This window comes from Phyllostomus discolor, chromosome 13 (genome assembly GCF_004126475.2).
Source record: "Phyllostomus discolor isolate MPI-MPIP mPhyDis1 chromosome 13, mPhyDis1.pri.v3, whole genome shotgun sequence".
In the NCBI taxonomy this organism is placed as follows: Eukaryota; Metazoa; Chordata; class Mammalia; order Chiroptera; family Phyllostomidae; genus Phyllostomus; species Phyllostomus discolor.
In genome coordinates this window covers 58,152,778-58,178,140 of record NC_040915.2, presented here as the reverse complement: position 1 = coordinate 58,178,140, position 25,363 = coordinate 58,152,778, and the positions used below count along the sequence as shown (strand labels likewise).

At 42.4% G+C, this 25,363-nt stretch overlaps 1 protein-coding gene across 3 annotated transcripts in view; it reads left to right on the top strand.

Annotated features, from left to right (window-relative positions):
• PRR14L (proline rich 14 like) overlaps positions 1-22,972 on the top strand; it is a 48,628-nt gene extending 25,656 nt beyond the window's left edge. For 2 of the 3 annotated variants that reach the window (XM_028527378.2, XM_036013682.1), the window contains 6 exons: positions 1,228-6,379; positions 8,989-9,060; positions 9,702-9,873; positions 10,711-10,817; positions 17,204-17,275; positions 18,609-22,972. In XM_028527378.2, the coding sequence (XP_028383179.1) occupies positions 1,228-6,379; positions 8,989-9,060; positions 9,702-9,873; positions 10,711-10,817; positions 17,204-17,275; positions 18,609-18,885 (5,852 nt within the window). In that variant the 3' untranslated portion in view covers positions 18,886-22,972. Of the gene's footprint in view, positions 1-1,227; positions 6,380-8,988; positions 9,061-9,701; positions 9,874-10,710; positions 10,818-17,203; positions 17,276-18,608 lie in introns of those variants that run through there. The other variant, XM_036013683.1, reaches the window with a different exon arrangement.
• The last annotated feature ends 2,391 nt before the right edge of the window (positions 22,973-25,363 follow it).

Here is a 25,363-nt window from a genome sequence, read left to right as displayed (position 1 = left end):
CACAGATACTTACTGAGTGCTTATTATGTACCAGGTAATATGCTAGACTCGAGTGAGGAGGAGAGAGCAAGATAAACATGATTCTTACCCTCATGGAGTTTATATTCTAATGAATTGGAGCTTTAGATTTATTTGCATAGTGCGTTATCTGTTTAGTGCACGTGTCCCGTTATACACCCACGTGCATTCATACATAAGCAAATATGCAAATGAACATGAATAATTTGGAGACTGTTTTCTAAAAAGGGAGAGGGATGAAGACTTTTTCTTAAAGATTTTATTTATTTATTTTGAGAGAAAAGGAAAGGGAGGGAGAAAGAGAGAAACATCTTTGTGTGAGAGAAACACCTATCAGTTGCCTCTCGCATGCCCCCAACCAGGGACCTAGCCTGCAACCCAGGCATGTGCCCTGACAGGGAATCAAACCAGTAACTTTTCAGTTTGCGGGCAGGTACTCAATCCACTGAGCCACACCAGCTTTTTAATATTGTACCCTATACCTTGAATTTTAGAGAAACTCTGTATAGTAAAACTCCTTTATGAATTGCATTTGGATTCTGCTTAGAAGGGAGTTTTGTTTTTTTGGTCTTTTAATGTTTTATAATGGAAAATTTCAAATTTATTCAAAAGTGGGGAGCATTCTAAATCCCCATGTACCTATTACTTAGCTTCAATGATTACCAGCTCATGACCAGTCTTGTAGGGAGGCACTTGTTCCAGGTAACCGTGTTCAAGACAAATATTCAACTTATAAATTAATGTCATTTACAATTAAGATTTTGTGGATAACCATTCTTTTTCAATAAAGGGTAACTTATTTATGACTTATGTAGTATTTAATTATTCAAGTAATAAGAAGGTATTCTAATAATATAAACTGTTATGTTGTAAGTTAGCTTTGTTAATGCTTTAGAATAGAAGCTTCTTGACACTCTGAATTAGGCATGTGTCTTCATTGTAGTCCTTTGTTTAGCTGAGTAAGTACATTTAAGTAACACTTGGAGAAAGGCATTTGTTCACAATTGCCTGTTTGTTCCAGGTACACGTTTGGCTCTTTGTCATGCTCTGCAGAGAACAAAACCGATGTTATAGTGCAGTAACTTTGCAATTCTCTTTTTGAGTTAGATATTTTTGTTGTTGCCATTTGTTGCATGATTAAATTCATGAAGGTAAAACAAATGATTTTTTATGGTTACATGCTGACTTGGATTTATTTCTCTTGTGCAGAAGGAAATGTACAAATTACAACTGAAATTCTACTAAAATCTACTGAAGAAGTACAAGGTATGAAGGTCAATGGGACTAAGACGGATAATAATGAAGGACACAAGAATGGCAATGTGAGTAAAGGTCTCTCCGCTGGGTGCAGCGATTACCCAGAAGTAGACAAAATCATGACCAGTGATGAGGTTTCAGAAACCAGCACATTAGTTTCCCTAGAGGCTTTAAACTTTGTGGACCCTGGATTAACAGAAGCAACTCCTAAAGAAAAAGAATGTGAAGAATTAAAAACTTGTTCTTCTTGGTTGTCATTATTACCAGGGAACAGTGCCATTTCCAAAGTGGACAATGGGAAGGAAGAGTTGTGTAAGTTAAGCCTTGTCTGTGAAGCAGATGACAATCACCAACAGATTCTTGGCCACCATAATGAAAAACACGGTTCTGCACAGGGCAGTCCCAGACCCATGAGAAATGTAGATGTTGTAGAACCCTTAGGAAAAAATTCTGAAGTTTTGTATTTCACATCAAGTCTGCCTGGTCCAGAATCCAGAACAACATCCTTAGAAAAATGTGGTTTTGAAGGCGATGGCTTGCTAAAGAGATCTGCTGAAAAGACAGACAATTCCTGTTTTGATGGGAATGATCAGAGCAAGAATTTGGCTTCCGGAGAAGAAAATGAAGAACAGTTTTTGAACCCCAGGAGTGAAAGAGGGGAACTCTTTCTTGTTAATGCCATGCAGCCAGAAGAGGCTGCCATGGGTCATTGTTCTGGAGGAAAAAAGACTATGGCCTCCCTAAAAGGAAATCTCCACAATCACTGTTGCGTTCAAGGCAGTATCCACACAGACAGCTCTGGTTCTTTAACGCCCAGTTCTTCTACTGAAGCCACGGAAATAATGTTTAAAAAAAAAGATTTGAAAATCACTTTAGACATTCAAGGTAGCTTAACAAACCATGAGGACTGTAGAGAAACCTTGACCAGTTTTCCTTCCTTGATGCAGCCCAAAGAGCCAGAACAGACAACCACTATCGAGCCCAGTAGGTTAAGTGAAAAGATTTACAGTAAAGACCCTAATTCCTCAGTCAGCATGCAGAGAAATCTGGAAGGCAATACCCAGTTAAATGAAGCATCATATAATGAATTTATGATGGAAAAAAAAACCCTTGTGAGTTTCATGCCAGAGGACCAGATAAGTCCTGTAAATGAGGAATCAAAACCCAAGAAAGATACTGCTCAGCTGTCGTCATCCCTAGACTTTGGTTACAGACCGGAGTCAGAAAAAGCTGTACAGGCTTTACAGGACATTATTCCACATTCAGATAAACAGAGCAGTGCCTGTGAGATAAATGACCCTCCTTGTACTGACCAACTGGCTCTAAGCAAAATAGAGAGTGAATGTGTTTTAAATCAAGTGTCCCTTAATTCTCAAGACCATGCAAAGTTGCCAATTAACAAAGAAATGCCTTTAGCAATAAGCGAGAATTCCCAACAGAGCCATCACCTTCCATTAGAGGATGGAGCCAGTATCACTGCTGATACCCAAACCATTCCCATGAAGACAAAAATGGATGACATCTCCCCACCAGGTGACAAAACCTGTGGTGCTTCTTCAAACAGTCCAGCCTTGAATGTCAAACCAGGAGGCCCAGAAAGAAAAAGCAAAATGGCTGATTCAGGAACAGAAGACGAACATTCCAGACTTCTCCCAAGTAAGAAAGAAGCAGCTGTCTTGCCCCCAGAGGTCTCTGTCACGGAATGTCAAAATGTTCAATCTCAAGACCTCTGTAGCTGCCACTGTATAGGAAAAAATGCACAAGAAGCGAGCACGTGTTGTGTGTGTGCTGCTTTTGAGTCTAGCAGAACCACCCAGGCAGCTGAAAACCCTTTGATAACAAAGTATGAAAATGCACTTCAGCACAGCAACCGCCACTCTCCAGGAAGAGAAGACTCCTTGGAAAACAGCACCCGTAAGGTGAGTTCTACATTGCAGGAAAGGGAACTTACTGGACAAGAAACTAAAGGCAGCCTTCCAGGACATAAGATCGGAAATGAAAGGACCGCAGGTATGTTAAATAGTGAAGCTTCAAACAAAACCATTCACACCACTAATCACATCCAACCCAGTGTGGAAGGGCGAGAATTAAAGGAACAGGATACGCCCAAAGAGACTGTGTGTTGTAAATATAACGTCTCTGATTGTGCCACACAAGAACTAAACCAATCCATAAACATTCCAGATCCTAAAAAACTGTTGGACCAGTCTCCTACTGCTAAGTCCCCCAATTTTAAAAACATGAACCAGGCAGTTAAAAGTCTTGATCAGAAGACAGATGAAGTCCTTGACTGCCAGAGTAACGCAGACACGCCAGATGAATGCAACAGTGAAGATAAAATAGCGAAGGAGACACTGGGCAGTGACCAGAGAGACTCCATCACAGAGCCTAACACAAAGGTAAGCCACAACCCAAAGGATCTGCCGTTCAGCTCAGGCAGTAACAAATTGTCTGCTGGTAGTCTGAAAAAAGGCTGTTTAAAAGGCGCCTTTGAGAGGACTTCTGGTTGTGAGGAGTCCACAGATGGTTTGGCGGACATCGTCTGCACAGACTGCAGTAATGAGCCTACAGAAGGCATGTTGGACACAACAGCATCTGGCACACTTGATGGTGGTGCGCGGCAAGGTGGGCTGGCGTTAACCGGAACCTCAAGGAGTGCCTTGTCTCAGACAGGAGACGCGAACGCTGCGTTTGTAGGAAAGATTGACCAGGATTCTGATTTCCCAGATGCTGTTTCCTCTGCAGTGGAATCTCTTGAAATAAGAAAATCATGTGAAGAGAAAGTCTGCAGATCATTAAAAGACTGTCAAATGGAAGTGTGTCCAGACTCTTCTGCCAGTGAGATAGAATCTGTTGCAGATCATGAACCAAATGTAAGAATATTGGATAGAGTTGACGTGTCTTTAAATCATATTCATCACGAACAGCAAGTTAAAGAAGCATCTCTAGGAATGATTGAAAGATCAAAATTAGATATACATCCTGAGTTTGACCAGGAAAATACCTTTGAAATTTCCTCAAAAGAGTTGGTGTCTTCTAGACACCAAGATGAGAACTCCGTTCCCACAGAGAGCCTGAAATCCATTGAGATAATGCCTTTAGACCTGCCTTCTCAAGAAAATTCAGGAGCTAACATTAATGGTGAAGAAACAGACCTGAAAAATATTTTTAAACCAAAAGATGGTGAAATGCTTTATGAAGATGTAGAGGACTCCACAGTCCTGCCTGAGACGAAGGATGGAGCACTGAGGGATGTGAGTAATCCCAGGGAAGGAAACAGCATTGACATCGGTGTGAAAATTTTGCCTTTGATGATGGAAAAAGAAACTAAAGTGAAAGGGGAAGAAACTAAAGAACATCAGAGGGCATCCCTGGATCTCTTACCCGTTGGGGAGGAATCTGAGGAGATGATTACCAGAGAGGATGGTCATGGTGATAATATGAGTGACATGTCTCAGACACACTTAAAATCCCTGAGGATGCTTGGTGATGCTGAGAAACAACAAAGCCAAAGGGATTTGGACTACTTGTTGCAGAGGGAAGAGGAATGTATACATCCAGAAGAAGCACATACGATATTGGAACAATGCACATCATCTAATACGTTGTCAAATGAGGTGAAAAATGAGAACCGACCTGAGGATCGCAAATGTAAGTACACCATGATTAAAGAAATCACCCCAGCAAAGCCGGCCAAGGGTAGCAGTACTGGACAGCTTCAGAAGTTGAAAGACCCAAAGGAGGAAAACTTACGTCATCCATTAAAAAGGGGTATTGAGTTGTGCATAGGTCCTTGCCTTCGTGGTGCCCCCCCGAAAGCACAAAACCCCAGTTCTGCTAGGTGTGACAAACTGTATGGTGCCTTTGGGGACACTTCACACCAGAGAAGAGTGCTTCCCTTAAAGAAGCAGCCTCATCGGACATGTAAGAAAGTTTCCTGTCAGGAGCAAGTCAACATGGGGAGAAAGATAAGTAAAATCAGAAATTCTGCCTTTTTAAAGAGTTCCTCTGAAACCATCCCCACAAAAGCACACAGATTTCTCAGTTCACGTGCTGTGTCTGCACCCACACGACTGGAACCCGAAACAGTACCTGCCAGGAGCTCAGTTAGCCACATACCAAAGCAGAAGGCTGCTCCGTGCCATCTCTTAAGGAGCCTGAATGTCAGGAAGCCTACCAAAGAATCAGCCTTACTCAGCAAGCTCTCCATCCTCGCCTCCAAACTGGCCCCAGCCGCAAAGACCCAGAAGCTAAGGTATCGGCGGTGTTCCTCTGAACTTCTTCCGGTGGCTAAAAGCTACAAGCGGCTCAGATATAAAAGGCTCCTAGACGGGTTTTCGTACAATACAATGCAGCTGAGTCCATATTTGACAGCTAGTGGATGGGATAAGAAGCCTAACAGTAAGCCTTTGACACTTTATCCACTTGAAGCCATCAAAATGAGCTTCATAGATTTGAGCAACAAGATGCCGTTGCTGCTGTTCGGTTCTGAGACCTTCCCGGTATCCTTTAATGTGAAATCAGGCTCTGAGTGCGGGGCTGAGTCCCCGAGGACTTTTCCCGAGCACTGTGCTCCGGCGAGGCTTGCCTTAGGAGAGGCCGCCCCATACCCTTCTCGGCCTCCCAAGTGGACCTTTTCTTTCTTCTTGTCCCACGGTTGCCCTGGAGTGGCCACATTCAGGGAAGACACTGGCCTCCACGGTCGGGCACATGGCCGGGGTCCTCCACAGCCTCCTGTTCCTCTCCAAGACTACGGAGGCACCGCCATAGTCCAGACAAAAGCAGGCTGCTCCGTCCTTGGCCTCCACACACTCCTAGCACTTTGTTCCCCTGGATGTTATCGAATCTGGACAAAAAAACGGAGCTTCTCCAGTCATATGCCTACCATGCAGAGGCTCTTCATGACCCAGTTTACACAAGGCTTGAAAGGGTTAAGGTCTCCGGCCTCCATAGCAGACAAGATCTTCTGTTCTCTGCCCTATTCGGTGGGCCGAGTGCTGTCACTTTGGAGCCAGCATGGACCTTCTTCCACCTGCCCCTTCGAAGTCTCCGCTCTTCATTCCACTCACAGCAAGCGACAGCCAACTCTGGGCACCACAAGCAGGTAAACTGTCCCCTGTCTTTGCAAATGCCCCATGTTTGCTTCCTGCCTTTGGGGAGAGGAGAGGGGTACTACTGGAAATGCAGGGCTATTTGGAATCTTTATGTCTGCACTTTCTGTTTGTACCTTGCCAAATCTCTGCTGAGAAAATAAGGCAGTAATTCTTTAGTGTAGACCCCTCTAATTTCCTGCAGAATCTATATTTTCTGCAGAAGCCTTTATTTTGTACCATTCTTTGTTCTGTCCATTCATTCTGCAAACCACCAAATCTTTTGAATCTCCTTTCTCCTCTTGTACTTACCTTGCAAAAAACAAACACCATTACAAGTTAAAGACTCTTAAATAATGGCTTGTAACTATAACTTCTTCACAAACAATTATACAGCCTGCAGCTAATTCAGGGTTTGGTGGGTAAATGATACAGAAGAAATACATTTTAAATAAATTAATTGTGTAGGCATCACCAGATCTAGTTTATGAACCTTTGCATTTCTTTGTGGAGCAGAGAGGCTTCAAAGATTGGCATTTACGTATTCTGGATGTAGAATTTATAGAATTTTAAGTGAACGTGGAAAAAAGTTCTTATGGCTTGACCACAAAGAAGAAAATTTCACCAGTATTATTTTACCTTCTAACTGAAAATAAGAGAAAAAAAAGAATCTAAGAGTTACATCCCCAAAGATCTGCTTTAGTAATAATAGATAAATCCTCCTATTTGGAACCCTTTGGATGAAAGAACCTTGAAATATTTTTTTATTTTGCCCTTATCATTGCTATAGTTTAAAAAGCCTTAAAATTCCAAATAGTCCGGGAATTTTGTGTATGTGGACAGTCTCTTACACAGAATCATTCTGTCATTAAAAAGCTGCTGGTGCATATTGTGAAGTTCTCTGGGCATCTTAACAGAAAACTAAATAAAGGGGTTTTGGAAAAATACCCCAGAACCTAAATGTAGCTGATTTAAATTGGAAGATGAATTACTATTATAAGTACTAGAAAAGCATTTGTTTCTTATAATGCAGCCATAAAAATACATTAGAATGAGTCAAGTTGTTTTAAATGATGGTGTACTACTTTTATTGTCTAGTTTGTCAGTGTGCCTTTACAATCCCGTAATTTTTCTCTACTCTGTGTCTGTGAAACACAGCTTTTGTCATGTTTCCTTCTTTAAACTGCTCGTTCCTGAGGTTAATGTAGAAGGTTAATGTAGATGAGGTTAATGTAGTTACTCACCTCTCCCTGGGAAGGTAGGTGTGTGACCCGCTCTTCCCTCTTCCAGAACTTTTTCCCACCTGAAATGTCATCTGTTTTCTGATGTAGAATATTTTCTCTCTCCCTTACTTTCTATATCTGGTATTTTCTTTTATTTTTTAATTTAATTTTTCTTTAGTTTTTAAAATTAAATTTCTTGTATTTTTTTAATTCAAGTGGAAGGTGAAGGGATACTGTGTGTGGGGTTTTTTTCTTCTCATTGGCTCTAAAAGTGCCTTAGCATCATATGCTTTGGCTTTGAATCTAGAAGTTTTCTGTTTTTCTAAAAACACTTAGAAATGTTTAGTGTGATAAACTGGGTAGCCCCCAAAAAGCAAGACTTCAGTTAACAAAGATTAGAACAATTTGTTTCCATAGCATTTTCTTATTTGAGCCTTATTCTCCAGCGCTCTCTATTATAGGTTGGACAGGCATCTTTTTTTGCCTTTTTTATGGGTGATGAACCTGAGGCACATAGAGTTTTTCCAACCAGATCACTCACCTGGTTAGTGTTTCAGCTGAGCTAACCTAGAACCGAGGCCTCCCGACCTCAGATTTGGTCAGCCTTTTTTTTTTTTTTTAACTTTCCTGCCTTACTTTCCTTTTATCTGTACTCCTGCTCAGAGAATACTGAGTTGCATTCCAAAAATCAGAACTATCTGTGTTTTTCCTAGCCATTGAACAAATTTCTAAGAGAAATCAGACTATATGGTCATCATAGTGTACTGTGTTCTAAATTCTCTAGAAACCGATTCGGGTTTTACTTTAAGAGGCACAAAAGGCTCTCCAACATCGTGTATTCATGTATCTTTAAGTGATTATTAAAACTATCATTCCATCCATAAAAGTAAAAGATTCACTGTTAAGGGACCACCCATCCTGTTAATAGTTTTCTTCCACATAGCCGTGTTTTATGTGGAACTTGGCTTTAAAGAAAATAAGGTTTTCTTCATAATTTTGCATAAGGTTATAGAAATTGGCAGTTTTTATTTTAATAGAGTTAATATAGGGCTGGGTGTGGTATAAGATTTTTGTCTGTAATTTTTGTTCAACAACTTGATTTAAAAGGGTAAGAGTCGGGATCGTTCTCGTTCCCCTCCTTCCTCTTACTGTCCTATGTTTATTTCTACCTTCTTTCCATTCGAGTTAGAAAACAGTCTTCCTGTCTCGGCCTGCCTCTTCTCCAGCGATGGGAACATAATTCTCCTGGCGGGGAGGCTTTCAGCTTTCTCAGTGAATGACATTTCTTATCTTCCTAGGGCTTTGAGTGAGTGTCATGTGCCAAACCTGAATGACATCAAAACCTTTGCTGTTGTTCCACTGCCCTAACCTATTGCTCTTGTACTTTTGCTTCACTTCAGCCACGCCATGTTACCATATGTGCCTCTTCCAGGCATGGAAGCTACTTACACCACCAGTGGCAGTCAGATGAGGTAAGTTTACAGTGATTCCTGGGACATGAGGGCTTGCAAAGTGTGTGTGTGTGTGTGTGTGTGTGTGTGTGTGTGTGAGAGAGAGAGAGAGAGAAAGAGAGAGAGTGTGTGTTAGGCTATACTAGCCGATGGTATGGATCAGGCACAGTGTGAATCTGAGCTCTTGTTCTTCTTCTAAACCAGATTGAATCTTAGATTCAAAAGTGTTTTATTATAAGTAGCAAGTAAGGATGTGCAATCAATACCAGATCGTGGGGGGCGGGGTGTCAGAATCACTCAGCCAGCTCATCGTACTCTAAATTCCTTCTCAGGCTATTTCTTGGTCATCTAGCCAGCTTCAGTGCCTGGATGGGATTGATCTCATCCGAGTACATTTCATTTGTTTTGTTCACTAGATGTTCTCTCCCTTCCAAAAAATCTGTTCCTTTCTACATTGTTTCATCACTCCATACCAATGAAATGGACTGACCACATTCTTGTAAATTTTTATACATGCAGGCACAGGCCAGGTCCAGAAGTGACTTGAAATGTCATTTCTGGAAAAAGGCTTCAGTCCTAGTCTGGGTATTAAGTTGAATGTGCTGAAGTAATAAGTGAATCCTCTTATATTTTCTTCTCTGTTTTTCTCTCTTTGCTGTTAGGCTAGAGCCTCCGTTCCCCGCCTTGGTACCAAAGTCTTGCTTGGTAACAGACTCGGCTGTGAGCAAGCTCCTGCTTTCAGCCTCTGAGTTCCAGGTTCCTGAATTAGATGAACTAGATGGTGTGGCGGCACCATGCCCCCATCCACAAAGCAGCCCTCCAGAACAGAAAGAGGTAAGTGTAAAGTGCCGGTGGGGTGGGGTGACAGTGACACAGGAGATGTCCACCAGTGACTACAGATCCCATGATAGTTACAGGTGGGCCCCTGAGTAGCTTTACTTACCACTTTTACCGTTAGCTGAGTACCAGAGATGACCAAAACCAAGAGGTTTTTGTCTTTGGCCACTAAAGGATATCCTGAGTCTTTGTTCTCTTTTTCTTTTCTTTTTTTTGCTTTTTAAATCCTCACCTGAGGATATGCTTACTGATTTTAGAGAGAGGGACAGGAAGGAGAGAGACATCAATGTGAGAGAGAAACCTTGTTCAGCTGCCTCTCCCACACTCTTCAATCAGGGACCAGACCCGCAACCTAGGCATGTGTCCTGATCAGGAATCAGACCTGCAAAGCTTTGAGTCTACAGGACGATGCTCCAACCAGCTGAGCCACACCCACCAGGGCCCTGGATCTTTTCATCTACGTTGCTTCCTGGATCCTTTTTCCTTGACGATAGAATTTAACAATGCCTAGAGAATTAGACCACAGAGCTGCTTCATGCATTCAAAGAAGATGAGCGAATAATGGTATATTTCAATTTTGCAACATCTGTCTCCAACAGATATTAATAACTCAGTATCTGAACTGAATGCACAATTCTCTTTTAATAGTATAAAAAGGGTAGTTGCTGAAAACACTGGTGGCAGGAGTAGGAGGGGAAGCTTTGTCATAAACGACTTACTAGAGTGATCTCTAAACCAAGGAAGTGATATCTTGAGGGTCAAGGAAAGGGGGGACTTTTTATATTCAAAATGTCTTATAATTTGACTGTCTTTCTTTGTGACCCTTAAAAATAGGCTGAGCCCGAGAAGAGGCCAAAGAAAGTTTCACAGATTCGCATCCGGAAAACCATTCCTAAGCCAGACCCTAATCTTACTCCCATGGGCCTCCCTCGACCCAAAAGGTGAGCTCTTTCTCTGATACACATAGCTTCACTTCTGGGGGAAATTGGTTGGCATACTGTAATGACCTTTTAATGATCGTATATCCTGAGCTATTGTACTTCTAGGATTTATCCAAAAGTATTCATTGGCAATGTGGCCAGAGACTCACATGCAGAGATATTTTAATGCATTCCTAATCATTTGCATTGAGCTCACCACGCCTGGCGCTGTGCTGTCCCTTTGGATGCATAATCTCTGCGTGTCCTCGGTGGTGATGGGAGGTCAGCACTGTCGTCACCCCCGGGTGAGGGTGCTGAGGCTCAGCGGTTAAGGAACCTGTGGGGCCAGTGTCGGTCATGACACAGATGTTCTGTCTCACATGGGTCTTCGCCGGTCCCCAGCCCAGGCTCACAGCATTCTGCGCACAAAACTAGGAAGGGACCTAAATGTTATAAAGGAAAGGCGTTCAAAATTTTTTCATTTTTAAGAAAATGCCAGATCCATATAATGGTTTATATTATAGTCTTTAAAGATTTGGTTTCTAAAGGTTAATTTTTTTATGGTAAAGATAATTGCGAATCCTATAAAGTGAAGTGGGAAGAAAAAAGATTTCCAAATTATGTGTTTAGCCTCATTCCAGTTTTGGAATTAAGTATGTTAACAGACACACTATGAAAATGTAAACATTTTTGAAAAAGAGCTCTCGAGTTAGATTTTCATGTGGTACATACACCTCATTCCTTCATTTCTCATTGGCAAATGGAAGCCTAACTAACAGTGGTCCCTTAAGTCACCCAAGGTAAGTTACTTCATGATCTTCCTGAGTTTCCAGAACTTTCTTTAAAGTGTAAGAATTCCCAAAGCTTAAAATTGCTATATAGTCCAACTGAGAAAAAATGTACTATAGCTACTCTATTGCTTTATACAACACACATACAATAAATAGTTGGCTGATACTATGATTGACATTCCACTTTTCCCACATGGTTTCCACCTCAATGTATTGTGTTTTTATCTTTGAGTTCTGTTAGTGATCATTCTAACATATGTCTTTTCAAAAAAATTTTTTTTTAATTTTTTTAAAGACTTATTCATTTTTAGAGAGGGAAGGGAGGGAGAAAGAGAGAGAGAAACATCAATGTGCGGTTGCTGGGGGTTATGGCCCGCAACCCAGGCATGTACCCTGACTGGGAATTGAACCTGCGACACTTTGGTTCACAGCCCGAGCTCAATCCACTGAGCTATGCCAGCTGGAGCTACAAAAAATATTTTAAAAATATTTCAGATATCCTAGGTTGATAGTACTTATTACTAGAATGAGTAATTACCAGAATCGAATGTATTCTATCTTGTAAATAAAGGTTCTGAAAAACCTTGTTTATATAAATAAGTACTTCAGAGTGGAGAGTTTTAGTATAGAAATGATATTAAATCCTTTCAACTTCTTTCAAATAATAGACCAAAAAAATCACACAGTGATCTATCATCAAATTATATTTAATGACTTATCATTTAAATTTTTTTTTAAAGCAAAGGATTAAAAAGCACTGACTTAGATAGGTTACCCAGTCAGGGTTTCAGTGTTTGGGAAATACACCTAAAAGATCTGACCAGTACATACAAATACCTGATGTCTTACATGTTACTCTTTCATTTAGGGGTACTTTATTTAAATCTATACAATGAAAGGGGTTGAAAAAATAAGATTTTAATAAACTTTGCCTAAGATATCTTTTGACAAAATGCTTTTATTTAAATAGCCTTTTGTCAAAAAAAAACCTTTGAAGTTGCAGAATTAGTGCCTTAAATTCATGGCAAATTCTTGACATATAGCTTAATTGGCAGTGGCAGTTTTTATTATTCAAGCCCATCACCCAAGTCATTCTTCTTAACTCTTCTGTTTTCCAGCGTAAGTGAATGTGTTAATTTGCACCTTAAAGAAAGTTATACAAACCATTGAGACATAAATTATAAAACACACCTTGTAAGGTACATTTGTAAAAGCCATAAGTCAAAAATAAAATCAGGTATAATAAATATAATTAACATATCCATTTTAATGCATTATTAAAACAATATGATAATGCTGTCTCTCATTACTGAATTTATAATAAAGCAATGTACTGTGGGGCTAAAATTAAACACTATGAAGCAAAGAGTATGGTGGAAGCATGATACTACTTCATAAAATGTATACATACCTAAATCAAACTCTGTTATTAGACTTTAGGAGTAGTTAAGGCCCGGGCTGGTGTGGCTCAGTGGGTTGAGTGCCTGCCTGCGAGCCAAAGGGCTGCCATTTCCATTCCCTGGGTTGCAGGCCAGGCGTCCAGTTAGGGGCTTGTAAGAGACAGTCAGCCATTGTCTCTCTCATACATTAGCATTTCTCTCCCTCTCTTTCTCCCTCCCTTACTCTCTCTAAAAATAAATAAAATCTTTCTTTTTAAAAAAAGAAACAATTTTTTAAGAAGCATGTGAAAAAATCAGAAATAAATCCATTAACTGGTATAAATCTCATGATTGCTTCAATATTTATTGTAAGAGAAAAGACAAAGCAGCTGGCATAGTAGCTTATTGTATAATTTTTGTTGTTACCAGGAAGTAGAAGTTACAACATTTGATAGTGGTTTCAGGGGAATAAAAATTTATGCATTTTATATAAATTATTTCTTCAGTCACATCTTCCATAAACACTTGTAAATGGGACACATAGTTCCTCAGAAACAGAATTTAAACCCACCCCCAAATGCCTGATGTTTGTCTTAGGCCTTATCTATAGATTTGTTCTCTCTAGGTCAGAGAATAAAAGCCATTGTTGCTTAAGCAGTTTGGTCATCTGAGAGGTTCAGTGTGTCCTGGCCATTCTCTAAGCCAGAAGTCAGACGCCATCGGAAATGGCTGCTGCATTCTCGTGAGTGCACGTCAGCACATCGCAGCATCACGGCCATGCCCTGTGCAGGGGGTTTTCAGCGGCAGCTCCAGACCTGCCTTCCTCGTGACAAAAAATGCAACAGCTTTCCCTAGAAAAGGCATGAGCTTCAGGTGGTGAATTTACCACAATTTCATCATAAAATCACACGGCCGAAACTAATCTTGGAGATTAACTCCCGATTTTTGCCATAAAGCCAGTGAGTGACAGAGGCGCAGTTTAAAACTTACACATCCATGGTCTTTCATCTCAGCTCCTGTTTTACCATCAACCTTGTGACTTAGGTGTAAGTGGGGTAGAAGTTAGGTACTAGAACTTCTATTTTAGCAGCATGGCAGATGTGTTACCTTGCTAACTTTCCTTTTAAAAACCAATACCGAGGCACAATAAATTTTACTTTTTATGTGTATCAGTAAATTGCAGGAGAATAAGGAATTCTTAGAGACCAAAAACTAGATGAAAGTAGCAATCCAGAAGGGAAAGAAGTGAGTGAACATAAAAAGCCAGCTTCTGCTTTGAGGGCATTTCCAAAATCAGGGTTACTCTAAGCTTAGTTTTTCGTTGGACTCATGGGTACAGATGACAAAAGGCAAAATCTACCCCCCGTACTAAAATGAGAGTCGAATATGAGATACACACACACCCACAAAGGGCTACCCCCTCACTATGAACCACAGAGAAACCTGGGTTGCTCTCTTTGTTCAACTCCCAAGAGGACAACAAAGGAAATTACCTTCCCCAAATCCTGTTGCTGGGTGGAGGAAAAGAACTTGCCCTTGAGAATTAACAGCCATAAGCTGGCCTTCTCACAGATTTGTATCCTGAGTACATGTCACCAGGAGACTAAAAAAAACCTTGAGCTGAGACTTTAGTTTACAGTGGTCCCAGGCTGGTAGTGCCTCCAAGCTCTTGACAGTAACAAACACAGAGTTTCTCCAGAAATCTACTTCCAGATTTGGCCTTAAATAAAAGTGAAGAGAATATAAAACAACTGCCAATACAATACATCTCAAAGTATGGAGGGAAATAGGGCTTCTTTCATGAATGCCAGTAGAAATAATAGCAAATCAAATATGTGTAGGAAATAAAGTCCATATTTTGTGATTTCAACTATATGACATGGTGGCAGTTTTGTTACCACTAGAATAGCACAACTGTAGTTTGGAGTAGTCTCCAGACGCTTCCTACTAGAGGAAATTGAGTCGTGAAAGCAGATCAAGTGATGGAGAGATCAGGGAACCACTGGGTGGAAGACAAGTGCAGACTCTGCCAGAGCCACTCCGGGCAGGGTGACATCTGCACAGGAAGTGTCTGTGCTTTTGAGCCAGTCTGTGTCATCTCACCACGTCCAGTGAGAGAAGCCCCTCGGAAGAAGGCGGAGTCTGTAGAGGGCCCAGGAATTCCAGAATCCGAGCTTGGGTCACTGGCTTTCACCTCAGCTCAGAAACTGGACATGCGTGCGTCTGCGCTGATTTGCAAGTCGGAATGACTACCTGAGAGCCTAGTCCATTAGTTTCTGACTCGCCTCTGACATCGTGGATCTAAGTAACTCTCGCAATTGTTAAGCAAAGTAGCTGTTGTTTCCGGGAATGCCCGGCTAAATCACTGAACAATTGTATCCCTGTAAATACTTGTATGTAGTTTCCACGGACATGTTCTTTGCTGAACTGAAATTGAAACAAACCTCAGCTAAGATTTTCTGAAAGCCACAAAGAAACTAAAACATGGCACCAAAAAGTTAAATGCCAGGCTCTGCAATTCCCTTTTCTTACCTGAAGTGGCTTCAAGGCATAGAAACCTTGCAGCGATGTGCTCTTTCACGATAAAGTTATTATGTTCTCTGAAAATAAGTTTCTACTGAGACTGGGGACCTGAGGGTTGTAGCTATTGTTTTTTACGTTGTAGCAAAAATTACAGTAACAATAAATGAATTGAGTTCACTCATACAGAAGTCAATAAAAGGGTGAATGTGTGGTGTGTGAACCAGGACTCCTTAAAGACTGATCACAGGTCTGGCATGGGAAATATACCAGATGAGCATAAGCTGTCTTGTCACACCAGAAAGTGGTGGGGCTCTCAAAGACCCTGAGGGCCATATCAGGGGGATTCAGGAACCAACTGGAACTCCCCCTGGCCAGTATTCCTTGTGACACTCAGTTGATGCAGTCTGAGTGTCACAAGGAATAACTAATAGATTAAAGCGCATCAGATACATTAAAATCCAGTAGTTTATAATGATACTTCAAAATAAAACTCACTGGCTGTATTTGGATGATATCAAGGAACCAATGAATTGTTTTGGATATCGGTAAATACAGGGGAAGAACGAAGCATGTGACCTGCTTTTCCTTAGGGTTTCCCCCAACATTGATGAGCATGAAGTTTCTATTGAGATAGCAGAACTCTACCAAATGCATAAAGGAGGAATGATAGACTACGTGTGACCCTAAAGAAATAGTAGTCGGTGTTTATCAGTGGCTATTAATATCGCAAAAAGGGTGACAACAGGGATCGTGTCCCTGGTGATGGAAATGAACACTGCTACCTAAAAACCTTCCTATCAAACCAGACGCCTAAATCTGATTGTGCCTCTATATCTAATTGTTAATCTATAGGAAATACTTATCGTATTTCCCATATGTTCAAGTCAAAGGAACATGTTAAATGACACTAAGTAGATTCAATTAAAAAAAAATCTCAACTGGGGGATTTGCAGGCCAAATGACCTGGCTTCTTAAGCAAATAAATTACAGATTTAAAAAGGAGACAAAATAGAACACTAATAATATAAATTGGGACAGTATTGATCCGACCTAGAAGTTCCAGGGACCTTGTGTTGTTTGGGAGAAGGGTAAAAACATTAAAGCACTTCTGTTTCTAAGTTGAGTACACCCATAAAATTCTTGCCAGCCAGCCCTGACCGATGTGGCTCGGTTGGTTGGTGTCATCTCTCAAAACAAAAGGTCGCCGGGTCGATTCCTATTCAGGGCACAGTCCTGGGTTGCAGGCCTGGTCCATGGTTGGGGTGCATGCAAGGGGCAACCAACTGATGTTTCTCTCACACATCGATGTTACTCTCCCTCTTTCTCCCTCCTTTCCCCCTCTAAAAGATAAAATCTTTTGTTAATTCTTGCCAATCACTAAAGGATTAGAAGGATGTATAATTTCAAGCCAGGAAATAGGGGGAAGACAGAGAGGGGGACAGTCAAATAAGGAGAAGAAAAAGAAGCTGTAAGATAACGTGATGTATGCAAAGTCAGCGATGTCATTCCCAGTCAGTACAAATGAACTCCATTTCATAAAGCTGGAGAGTGGCGGCCCCGAAGAGATAACCCAGTACATGGCGTTCCCACGAGACACTCCTAAAACGGATCGCGGGCAAGTTGGGGGTACTCGGATACGAGTGGAAAGGACGGAGTTGGAAAGCCGGCCATCTCTTTTAAGAGAGCATGACAAATTTATTTTGTTATCTTTCAGGTTAAAGAAAAAGGAGTTCAGCTTAGAAGAAATATATACCAACAAGAATTATAAGTCTCCTCCTGCAAACAGGTAGGTACATGTGAGCAGGAAACAGTAGATGGGGAGGGCTTCTGACATGATTGATGTAAATCTCCAGTTTTTTAACCTCAGAAAGGGTATGTTCAGGTCCTTCCAGTGTTGGGTCTTGGAATTCACCAGAATTGGTATGTTTAGTCCCCAGCATGTGAATTGTGGTCTGTGGCAGAGTGGGGAAGGAATGTGTACTGGGTTAGGTAGGTGCAGAAAGTGTAGCCTCCTTTCAGTTTGCACTGGAGTTTTTGTTAAATACGCTGGCTGTATTCGGGACTGATAACCATTGATCTTCAGATACAGGATTCCAAACTCAAATACCGAGAAGGTTTCACTTGGCTGCATTTGGGTCTGAATTCAGTTCAAGTCATTAAACATTTAAATTCCTATGGTGTCTAGGATGAAGCAGGGGAGTTCCAGAATTTTATCCTACAAGACAAACATTTGCTCTAAGACTTTTGTACAAGAGTATTTATTGTAGCATTATTAAGTAATAGGAAAGGGTTCGAAACAACTTAAAATATCCATTAACAGGATTCATTCTTAAAACAGAATACACTGTATAGCCATTTAAGAAAATGAATCAGATACCTGCGTGCCGAATCGGAACAGTCTTAGTCATTGATAGGCAGGGAGACGCGGCGCTCAGGGCAGCGTGGGTGGTTGCGGCGACCAGAGTACGAAGAAACTGAACTGGAGGACACGGGCCCTGGTGCAGCCACGAGGGGCCAGGTCCAGCCAGTGTGTCATTCTCCCTTTCAAATTTTAATGGCCTGTGAACTAAAAAATGATGTCCATGTTTTTAAAGGGTTGTGTAAAAACCAACAAAAAAGAAAATGCAACAGAGCCCTAGGTGGCTCGTTAATTTTTAAATGCTTACTTATTTGGACCTTTACGCAAAGGGCATGTCTGTACATTGGCTTTTGGAAGGATACACAAAAATCTGGTGCTGGTGTTGCCTATGGGGGTCGGTCTTACTTTTTTCTTTACCTTTTTGTACAATTTCAGTTTTTTCACTATGTGCTTCTAGTACCTGTTAGAATGAATATATATATATATATATATATATATATAACTTATATATAACTTTTACATATAGTTTAAGTTTTAAATATAGTTTTATGTATAGTTTATGTATAGCTTTTATATACAGTTTATATAAGTTTATAACACACACACACATATATAACTTTTTATATGAAAAATAGATGCTGGCCCGAGGGAACAACTGAGTAAGGGTTTGTCGGTGCAGGCAACTTTCAGCCCCTGTTGACTGGAGGTGTTGCCTTGTGAGTGGGTGCGTGGGTGATTCTGTTTTGCATTGTACCCTTAGGTGTTTAGAGACCATCTTTGAGGAACCTAAGGAACGAAACGGTACTCTAATTTCCATCAGCCAACAGAAGAGGAAGCGAGTTCTAGAATTTCAGGATTTTACGGTCCCACGGAAGAGGAGAGCTCGGGGTAAGGTCAAGGTGGCAGGCAGCTTCACCAGAGCCCAGAAGGCGGCGCTGCAGAGTCGAGAGTTGGATGCCCTTTTGATACAGAAACTAATGGAACTGGAGACCTTCTTTGCCAAGGAAGAGGAACAGGAGCCATCATCTGGTTGCTGAGAAGCAGTTTGGTTCGGGGGTCTCAGTGTTAGGTTTTCTGAGCCTCCTTAGAAGAGGCTGCCTAGTTTTTCCCTATGCCCGACTATTCAAAATGCAGTCCCTGGATTTTTACCTGTTCCAAGGTGCAACCTTTTTAGAAACTGGTGAAGGAGGGTCCTCTGCTTCTACTGCTGAGTATAGAACCTCAGGAATGCTCCTTTTCTCCTGGAAGTGGTCCTGAGTGACACATGGCCGCCTCCCCCCACGCTCTGCCATCCACAGGAGGAGGACACGGCGTACCTTCAGTGACACTAGGATCCCAAGGACTCACAGCGTTTGCACGTCCATGTGAAAGTTCCACGTTGTTTACGGTGGTGCTAGACCAAGATTCTTCAGAGACGTTGCCTAGGGAGGGGGACCTGGTGTCCTGCCCCGTCCTTCACGGTCTCACCGGCTCGCCTCAGTAGCTGAGTAAAGATGAGCCTGTGGTGTTTTCTAATTGTTTGAGTCCGTCTGCCCAGAACCTGGGGTGTGAGTGTGTGTGTGTGCGCGTGTTTGTTGCTTTTTCCCGTCATTTTTTCTTTTCCCTTCTGTGACTGTCACTAGTGCCACAGGAGCCCATCTAGGCCCCATTCGAAGTAAGTTGCACTTTTTAATGTTGTGGTGTTATTTTCATTTGTTTTTTAATTTCCTTTTTTTTTTTTTTTAAATTGCTGCATGTTTAGAGCCTTTAAATGTGATTTTAAAGCATCTTTTTAAAGACATCGAGGAGGAAGACAATGCGCGTCTTCAGAATACAATGTAGACATCTGACCCAGTGTATCGGTGCGTGGTGCGGGACAGCGCAGAGACATTTTCCCAGTCACGTGTTTCAGGCAATCCCTTCCCCATCTCCACCTTCTAGTGGAATTCATTAGAGGGAGCACTTTTTCTGTCTGGGTTCTCACTCTTGCCCACTAAGCAAGTAGATGTATTAATTTTAGTGACAGAAGAAAGAGGTTTCTCTCCCAATCATTTAAAAAGTGTGAAGGTCGGGTATGGTCTTTCCGTGGGTTTTTCGGAAGCCCCAGCACTGGGTACATCGGCTTGGGTGGGGAGAAAGGCCGACCCGTGGTGTTTGCAGCCTTCAGAGCCACCTGCTCTGAGTGGAAAGAGGCGACGCAGCGTGGTTCAAACTCAGTGATGCGTCCATGGTGGGATCATGAAACTCCACAGCCAGCCCTCGCTGAGGAGACACCTCACTGTCCTCTGGGCTCCCGGAGCAAACCTACTGGGAACGCAGAATGCCAGTTTGCTGAGCTGCTGCTTCTGTGCCCACAGGAGTCTGTGGGCAGAAGGATGCTGTGTGGGTTAGCAGGCCCAGAGGTTTCCTTCCTTTTCCACTGGTCCCTGTGTTCCCTCACCCTGCCTCCCCTCCCCTCTTCCCCTTGTGTTTTATCCTTCTTCTGTCTCTCTCTTTCAAAACAAGAGTTCAGAGAATTAACATTCCTTGGCTGGTGAATGGGATACCAGACCCAGCCCTAGGACACTACTCACCTCTTTCCGTCCTTGTAGGAGCCCCTGCTGGGAAGCAGCTGCCAGTGGGAACTGTCACAGCTCCCGAGACGCTTTCAAGTCAGTCTGTTAGAGGAGAGTGAGCGGTGCCGTCCTGGAATGTGTCTCCTGGGTTCCTTTCGTTCCCCCGTGTTAGTGGGTGGGGAGATCGGGTGGGGTGGGGGGTCTCTATGTGCCTTTCCTTTGCAGGTTGACAGTCTGTGCCGCACTGGAGCAGAAGAACTGACATGAGCAGGAAAAAACAAAGTGCCACATCTGTCTCCTAGGCCCACTGCCTCAGACAGAGTATTTAGTAAGTTAAATACGTACCTGGTGACCCACTGAGGCTTCCGAGGCCACGGCCAAATAGCGTTAGAAGAGAGCCGGGTCTCCACACTGGCTCTGCACGGTGTGAACCAGACTCTGCCGGTCTACATCCACTTTGCCTGCACTATATAGACGCGACCTGCGTTTCACCTCAGTACCTCTCCCTTCCTGGGACAGGGTTTGTAGACACTAAATGCTTCTCTGTCTTTTTGCTTTAGGGGCTGGGATGACTAATACATGGTGCCCTTGTACAAACGTTTTCAGGGAACTACTGCTGGACAAGCTTGCACACGCCCAGTGAGCCCACAGAGCCGTTTGCCAGTGTAGCCGAGTCAGCGACGTGGCAGTCGCGTCCCCCCACAGACTGAAGTTGAGGTGGGCACAACTGTGATGTCCCCAACATTACACAGACACAATTTCAGGTTTGCCCGTTACAGGCCTGGCATTTTAAAGGCTAGGAGCAGTGATCTGGAATACTGCCGTCTGGGAGGGCAGAACTGGAGGAAACGGGGACCGGGGCTCCTTCCTCGTCCTGGGAATGTCGGGGGAAAGCAGCTCTAGGTCAACCCTCTGTATCCTTGAAATTCTTGGCATGCCCTGTGGCCAGGGCCCTTCCCCTGCTTCAAAGCTAAGAACACGTCCCCACTGCAAACTTGAAATTGTTTACCTGAAGATGATGGGTTCTAGCCACGCTTAGCCACACCTGTCTTAACATCTATTTTTGCCATTGGCCTAACCAGCCCCAGTGCTGTCTGTGGTCCTTGGGGCCTGATAGGAGGCGTCAGTCGGCCGCTGGCACACCACCTGCCCCGAGCTGCGGGGGTCTGGTTCTGGGGTGGGAGCTGGTACAGTGTCTGAGTGTGGGGATTCCCACCAAAGTGGTGGGGAGATAGAGTTAACTACAACTTACTCGGCTCCAGTTTAGCGTTACTGATATGGGAAAGAGGAGAAATCTCAGGTTCAGTCGCGGTTCTGCCCATCAGTTTTTCACTGAAACGTTGAACTATGGGTTTTCTCATCTTTTAATTTATAACTATATTTGCCTCTGCCACCCACCTTCCCCTCCTTTCTTTTGATCCCCTTTCTAGCTCCATGTCTTCATTCCTCATCACCTTTTACACCAGACTATGTCCACTTTTTCTTTCTGACCTTACTCTGAGAGCTACAGCTGAGGGAAGTACAGGGAAAAGACGTAGCGTTTGCCTTATTGGAGCCTGAAAAGCTCAGAAACTCATGCTGTGAATCCCAAAACTCTGTGCTCCTCCAAGAGCTGTGAAAATCATGACATTTTGTCACAATTTTGCCTGAGTCTTTTGAGTGGGTGCCAGAGCCAATCTGAGGTAAATTCTAGACCCCGTCCTCCAGGTATGACCCCCCCCCCCCGCCCTGCCCTCAGGGCCCATCCTCTGCCCGCCCAGCCGAGAGCAGCACAGAGTGCGCGATGGCGCAGCAGACCCCAGGCTGTGGTGCAGCCTCGTGGAACGCAGAGCCAGCGTCTGTCTCCAGGCTGGGGTTCCCCCTCATAATCAATGCCATGTGCATCAACATCCGCAGGAGACCCACTTTTAGGCAGTAATCCTTTTCTCCCACTACCTGGGGGTGGGAGGGTGTGTGCAGTTGGTGCTTTTTAAATTCCCTTGTTTTGTTTTGGAAAACTTTTCCCTTTGGTATCATGGAAAGGAGCTCTTAAACACCACATTGTGGGGGGCTGTATCCAAAGTCTAAATAATTGGCCGGATATGTGGAGTGACCTTTCCTGAATTCATGCAAGGGAAGGGCTCCTTAACCACAACTGAATTTCTTATGAGAAGAAGCTGGGGAGAAAGGCTCAATTGAACTAGAATCAAAATTTAATACCTAACCACAAAATGAGAAAGAAGCAAAAGCTATTTTGATGGTAAAATGATGGTAAAATGGTAGTCCACCATCCAGCATAGCATACTCTCAGATTTGATGCTTACCCATTGTATGTCTTTACGAGTCCCTCTCTGGTGCTGAATTGGATTTGAATTCTTGGTGAGAGGCCTCAGCATCTCCTTGGGCTGGTCTGGGCCAGTAAGTAGCTGCCTGAAGTGTTTATATATTATCATGGTCAATAGTTCAGTGACATTTTGTACTTTTTTTTTGTAACATTGGCATACACGATACCCCCGCAGTTCCTTTTCTGTTTGGTAGTTTGTGCCTCTAAAATCCCCACCGTTATGTGTATTAATTTATGAAAATAAAAATTTTTTTGAAACCTTTCAAATAACTCTCAAGGCTGTCACTTTATTCTTGTGGCTTGATATTAATAAGTTAAAATTTCACCTGTAATGTCATGAGGTTGGGACTAGAATTTGATTACTGTTGTCCAAGAGTCCCCCAGGAGCTACTTTTAGGGTCATGTCTTCCCTTTGGCTGCATCATGCAAACTGCACATAACCTCTTTCAGGTAAGTAAGTTTCTGCTATTTATGAGCTGCTCCTCCGCTCCTGTGGTATAAAGATCGCTTTTCCTGGGACAATGAAGGTGGCCGAGCTTGGTGAACTATGGTGAACTTGGACCCTCGGCCTATACAGGTCATGCACCACATTTAGGTCTGCAACACAGCTTTGGGAGGACTTCAACAACATTCTCAGAAACCAGGAGCTGGAGATGAGATAAAACAAAATTTGTCAACACAGAAGTAACTGAAAGCTTGTAGTTCAAGGGTGTCAAAGGTGGTTGGGAAGTGGAGGAGCCTGTAGCCAGGGGTTTCACTTGACAACAATCCCTCCAGTCCCTCTCGGGGAGGAGCTGCAGTGTTTCCTTCTCTTAGTTTCACTAGGAACTGGCATGGCAGTTCACAGGCTGGAGCAGAGGAGGCTTCATGCACCTCACCTGCACAGCAAGCCTGGCACTTAGGAGGCTCATTTTAGAAATGGTCTCTGAAAAGAAGCAAAAGAAGGAAACTGTTGGTTTGATACCCCTTCCCCCCCCCAAAAAAAAAAACTTTTTGGCTGCATGACCAGAGAGAAACGAGAAGTTTTTCATGAAGCAGACTTCTTCAGCCAAGCTTAATTCGGTAGTTTTTGTCTTTGTTTTGGTTTTCCTAGATTTTTTTTCCATTTCATTGATACATAATTTACCCACTGGAGAAGGCATAGGACTTACATGTATTATTTGATGAGTTCTGGTAAATCTATACACCCATGTAACCACTACCTAGGTATTGCCATCACCCCGGAAAGTTCCTTCCTTCACCTTCCGTTTTCAGTGATAGTGCTGGAACAACTGGATAAGTTTATGGAAAAATAAACATAACTTGATTCACATAAATTGAGATGAGCCATACATCAAAATATAAAAGATAAAACTACACTGCTTACAGAAAAAAAAAAAAAAAACAGGAGAATATCATTACAGACTTGAATAGGCAAAGATTTCTTGGGATTAAAAAAACTAACTGAAACATTAAAATTAAAAGCTTCTGTTTATCAAAAGACTCCATTAAGGATATAAAGAAATCAGCCACAGACTGGAAGAAATACTTGTAATACATATATCCGACAGGATTTATGTTCAGAATATATAAATAACTGACAGCTCAATAAAAATTCAAATAACTAAATTTTTTAAAGAAGGGGGAAAGGCCTGGCTGGTGTGGCTCAGTGGATTGAGTGCCAGCCTGTGAACCAGTTCACAGGGTCACCGGTTCAATTCCTGGATGGGGTGCATGCCTGGGTTGTGGGCTGGGTCCCCAGCGTGGGGCACACAAGAGGCAATCACACATTTATGTTTTTCTCGCTCGCTCTCTCCCTTCCCCTCTCTCAAAATAAATAAAATCTTTTAAAAAAAGACTTGAGCAGACATTTCACAAACACAAGTGATTGATAAGCACATAAAGTGCTCAACATCACTAAACTGGATAATATTTAAGCCATGAGATCACATCATATCCTTTAGAATAGCTAAAATTAACACTGGTGAAAATGTTAAGTAACCAGAATTTATACATTGCAGGTAGGAATTTGTTACAACCATTTTGGAAAACATTTGGCAAGTTCTTATCAAATTAAACATCTACCTGCCCTACAAACCAGAATTCCAATCCCAAGAGAAATGAAAACTTCTGGCCACAAAAAAAAAATACTTGTACAAGGAAGTTTATAGCAGCTTTATTTATAATAGCCACAAACAAAGCTAAAATGCCCATCAATAGAAGGACAGAGGTGTGTTTATATAATGGAATATTACTCAGCAGTAAACACAACTGAACTATGAATATATGCAATATGTCTGAATCTCAAAAACGTTATTCTGAGCAAAAGAGACCAAACAGCCCTGGCTGGTGTGGCTCAATTGGCTGGGTGTCCTGCCACCCCACAAAGCAAAAGGTCACTGGTTTGATTCCTGGTCAGAGCACATACCTGGGTTGCAGGTTTGGTCCCAGTTGGGGCATGAACAAGAGACAATGAACCAATTGATGTTTCTCTCTTCTTTCACCCTCCCTTCTGCTCTCTAAAAATAACTTAAGATCTTTTTTTAAGATTTTATTTATTTATTTTTAGAGAGATGGGGAAGGGAGGGAGAGAGGGAGTGAAACATCAATGTATGGTTGCCTCTAGCACACCCCATACTGGGTATATGGCCTGCAACCCAGGCACGTGCCCTGGACTGG